Source organism: Lipotes vexillifer, unplaced genomic scaffold (assembly GCF_000442215.2).
Source record: "Lipotes vexillifer unplaced genomic scaffold, Lipotes_vexillifer_v1.1 scaffold37, whole genome shotgun sequence".
NCBI classification, from domain to species: Eukaryota; Metazoa; Chordata; class Mammalia; order Artiodactyla; family Lipotidae; genus Lipotes; species Lipotes vexillifer.
Genome location: NW_006791811.1, coordinates 1,363,531 through 1,368,505, shown reverse-complemented (window position 1 = coordinate 1,368,505; position 4,975 = coordinate 1,363,531). Strand labels below are relative to the sequence as shown.

At 37.0% G+C, this 4,975-nt stretch overlaps 1 protein-coding gene across 1 annotated transcript in view; it reads right to left on the bottom strand.

Annotated features, from left to right (window-relative positions):
- Nucleotides 1-370: 370 nt before the first annotated feature.
- The window catches only part of SPATA16 (spermatogenesis associated 16), a 223,390-nt gene continuing 218,785 nt past the window's right edge, over nucleotides 371-4,975 (bottom strand). Inside the window, exon 10 of the mRNA XM_007464704.1 lies at nucleotides 371-693. Coding sequence (XP_007464766.1) covers nucleotides 502-693 — 192 coding nt within the window. The 3' untranslated portion in view covers nucleotides 371-501. The remainder of the gene's footprint in view (nucleotides 694-4,975) is intronic.

Sequence of the window (4,975 nt, the reverse complement as noted above, 5' to 3'; positions counted from 1 at the left end):
TCTTGTCAAATATATGCGTTTGTGTTTAGTCATTTAAGGGGAGGGGATATGAAGGATCCAGAGGAAAGAATACAGATGTTAGTGAAATAACTGATGATATCAGCCATACCACATAGGGCTATCTCTATAAGGATTGAGAAAGTATATTATCCATTTTATAATTTTAAAAATCTGCATTTATATTATCCATATCTGTATATGGTATGTGACTAATCCTTAATGAATACACATGAATATGCACATACACTGTAAGTGGACTTGGGTAGACCTGGTGTACTTTAGTCAACGTTGAAAGAGCAAGACAGGTGAAAGAGGCAGCAATGGTTGTTTTATAAGCTGTTTAACTAAGTAAGACGAATTTGAGCAAGAGTCAGGCCAAACTTGCTGAGAACATTTATTGCTGCCAGTTGAGATTAACGAAGTGTAGACCTAGACCCTCTTTGCCAAGAGGGGTACCACCTCATTCTTTTGGCGTAGGCCTTTGTTGCTGGGCTGTCACAGTCAGGCTGGCGGGTTGCCATTGGCCCTTTTTCTGGAACGTCTCGGTGGTGTTGCCTGCTCTCCAGTGACTAGCTTTTGCTGCACAGTTTGAAGCCGCTTCAATTTTGCTTTTTGCCTTCGAGCAGTTCTCTGTTTTTTAGTTTTTAAGAAACTATCCTCTAATTGGTATAGAAAGTCTTCAATTTGTCCAACCTAGAAGAAATAAACAGATACAACAAGATTCGTTGTTGTTTCCCCAGGTTCTGGGTACTTAGGAAAATGGTGAGGAGTTTAAAAGTAAACGGTACATACAGGTCCATGTTGGAACAGAACTGGCGGAGACAGACACAATTAAATATAAAAGCCCCCTTTTTGTTTTAATTTCAGGGTCCTTTGTTTTAGGAACGTGAAGCAGACATGCAGGAATTTGCTTTACCACTCAGTCCTATATATTGGGGATGGGACTGGGGATTATCATCACCTGCTGTCTTTACTGGTCAGTAAAACCAGGGATTTCGAAAAGGTATAAATGGTGAAAAATTATTCAATTTTCTAAAAGAATAATGAAACAAAATCTACTCCCCTCAAAACCAGAGATTCTAGCACTGATATACCCCTGGCCAACTTGGGAGAAAAATGAATATTCCACATTGTCTTAGCAAGAGCCATTTCTCTTTTAAATCAAAAGTTGAAATAAAATAAGATAAAATAACGATATACAGAACAATAGTTCTTAGAAATAAATTGTCTTTCTCCAAAGAAAACTTATCATTTATTCAGTGACAGTTGGTTGAATGTATTATACTATTTGTCAGAGTAAAACAGTTTACATATATGCTGAGTTGGGCTTTCATGATGAAAAACAATTCATACTTAACCCTGATTCCCAAGACCTGCATATTGTATTAGTCTAAAATCACTCACTGAAGAACCTGTTGTCGTAAAGTTAGCTCAAAGCTAGAGCACTTACTCTTCAAGGTATATTAACATATTGTCTACTTAAGACAAAAGCACTTACAAGTTCAATTTTCCAATTTTGAGCTCTACTTTTAAATCACTTGATTTATCATTCAGAGTAATATCCAAAAGATAATTCAGATTGTCAAAAAGAGAGTAATAAATGGTAGCACTCATTTATATGTTATAGTTAGGTCTTATATCACACAAGGTGATGAAAACTGTCCATTGGTTTCCTTAAGAAAATAAGATAATTATTTATGTGAAAACAATTCTTTTTGAAAACCTAAAATTACTTCAGGTAGATTTTTCCAAAAGTGCATATTGTTTATGATATCTGATTATTGCAGCAACCATCAAAATGATTTGACAGAATATTTTTGGATCCTGTCATGAAGTCAATGCATTATTCTATGTATTCCGTCCATTTTTACTATCCAACTTACACCAAAACCATAAGTAAAAAATTAACACAGAGCACAATCAAAATAAACACGATGGATGGCACTTTACTGTTACTTCAATAGAGTTGATTACTCACTCATGTTATTTGCGCTGAAAATGTATGGTTTAAGTCAAAGCTCTTTACAGTGATAATGTTTGCAGTTAGTCCAAATACAGTTACAATTACAACCCTAATGCAACAAGAAAAACTTCCTTCAATGATACAGAAGAATAATTGTTTTATAATATCCATTAGGTGGCTGCTATCTTTTTTAAAGATTGTGTTTATTAACAGCAGTGTTGACTAACTGGTTTGCCTTTCATTAAAAAAGACAAAGAAGAAACACAAGCTATGTCATTGGAATAGAGAGTACTGCTGAATTAAACTGGGAGGTCTAGAGTACAGACTGTGTACATGTCTCACCTGGCCTAGGTGTTCACCTCCTGCCTGGTCTGTCTACATGCTATCCTTTTAACCCATTCTCCTAATAATACTGGAATGATCTTTTAAAAATGTATATTTGGTCACATTTCCCCCTGCTTAAAATGCCTAAACGGATTCCCAAGCCCTTAACATGATCTACACAGCTCTGGGTGATCTGGTTACACTTCTGTCTCTAATTCTGTCTCCTGTCACTACATTTGCCTTAGCCCTGTGGTACATCTCTCAGTTTTCTAAACACAACTGTGCAGCATTCTCTGCACCCTTGATCTTCCTAATTCTATGCCCTCTGATGGAATACTCCCATTGGAACCCTTACATAACCTCTGGATTTCAGGTTCAACATCAGTGCCTCAGGGACATACTTCTTGATAACCCAGACCCGGTTGGGGCTCTCAGTAACATATTCCTACAGCAGCCGATTCACCTCTTTGCATATTGTAAGTTTTTACTTAATTGTTTATAATGATTTATGTAATATCTATCTTCCCGTCTGGGCTTGCTCCATAAGGCAGGCAGCTAGGTCCATGGTGTTCACTATTCCCAATAAGTAGGATATGGTAGACCCTCAACAATCCTACTCTCTGATAATAGAGCTGAAGACATCAGTGTGTTCAGAAACCAATGTGTTTTTCCGTACTCAAAGTGATGACTGGTATGAAGCATATCAGAAGGCTTTCTTTTCTCTTAAAGATTAATCACTTTCATATCCCATCATTCTATTACCATTGTTTAGCTTTGAGTCTAGGCAAGGTGATAACAAGGTGTGGTCTCCATACTTGAAACAGCCGGAAGTAGAAAGGGCACTGGGAAAGGAGTCAGGAGTGTTGAGTTCTGTTCTTGGCCTGGCTTATAATCTTGGTCTGTGACAGCAGAAAAGTCACTGGCCTTTCTGAGCTTCAGTTTTCACCAGCCTTTAGTAAAGAAAGGGTTAGCCCGGATAATTTCCAAGGACACAACAAGCCAAAAAATTCCATGACTTGTACTCATATCAGATTTAAGTTTGTCCAGTCTTAAGATGTGCCCTTACAATTTTCAAACCAGAGGTTATTCTCTTAGATTATACCATTAGATGAACATGCAGTAAAGTAAGTCAATTTTAGCTTCTGTACTTACTGAAGTGTAGGAGAGCTGCAACATGTTTTTAGTAAAGCTGGTTCTTTAATTTCTTTTTTTAAGTCAAGGAAAGAAAAATGATGGTTGAAGAGAAAATAGCTTCATATAACTAAGAAGAACAGATTGCAAATGATAGAAATTTCTATAAAGCCCTTAGGGAAATAAAACACAAAGAAATATGTAAGCATGTAAGGAAGGAAATGAGCCAGTTTTTGGAGCAGAGGCCTTTTTAGACCTTCTTTTTAGTATAGGGTCTACTCGCTTAACTATATCAGATAGTCTCCTTGGTCATTCTGGGTCTAATTTTGCCATTTGCAAAATGGGCAGATAACATTTTCTTGTCTATCTGTGCGCCAGTGCTGACTTGGCATTACTGAGATGTGAATATCAGACCAAATGAGTTTGTAGAGAATTTGGGGATTCCAGATGATTGAGGGGAACTGAAGTTCTCAGTAAAAGGGCAGATTCTCACCTATCATATGGTTGTCAATCATAATCCTCATCAAAGAGTTAGGAAATTGTTATCGACTAGTTTCTGAGGATTTTTAAATTCTTATGCACAAAAGTCTGTCAGTCATGACTTACTGTGGAGTCAAAAGTTCAGAACAAAGATGACTTTGAAACCATAAAAGAGAAGACAGCCTGAGAAGTACAGGAGATTTCAAAGTTGAAATTCTAACAGTACAAAAACAAATAATACCAATTAGGAAGAAATGTGGAGGTAACTAAACAGACCCATATGTATTACAGGAAAATTTCTAGTCAGCTCAGCTCTCAAAGGAAGTACTTTCATTCTTTCATGAAAATATTTATTAAACATCTACTATGTACAATATTTGGCACTGTACTAAGGTGATAAGCAAAAATATCGAGATGGTTGTTTATGAGGAACTCATTCATGTAGGAGAGGCAGTTAATGAAAACATGATTGCAACAAAGCATGAATGTTTATATAAGAATTATGTACAAAAAGTTCTGTTAGCAAAAATGTCAGAACAGTGAGTTCTATCTGAAGGAATGTGGAGGTGTATTGGAGGTGATAGGAGCTGGGTCTTTGCCAGGACAAGAAACTCATTCCAGACAGAGGAAATGGCATCCAGAAAAGCAAGATTGTGAAAGAACATGGGCTATTTGATAGGGGTGGGTCACATAGCATAGATGTGGGCATGGGGGAACAGAGAGTAGAGATATACACAGCAGGAAATATAGATTGGGGTCAGCTTATAAAAAAATACTTAGCTATGTGGTTAGGAAGATAAATCTGGTGCATTGTGTGGGGTGGAATGCAGCCAGGGAGACTAGAAGCAGTTGGATCAATTAGGGCCCAGTGCAATATGATATGAAAAATACTATTGGGGCCTGCATCAAGGATTTAAGAGATGTTTGGGAAGTAAGAGCTATAGTCTTGATGAAAAATTCTGTGTTGGGGTTAGAAGGCAAGCAGAATTAGTAATGACTCTGAAGTTTCTCACTTGAGACATTGATGGTATCTTAATGAAGTAAGGAATAAAATTCAGTGAACAGTTTTAGGGAAAG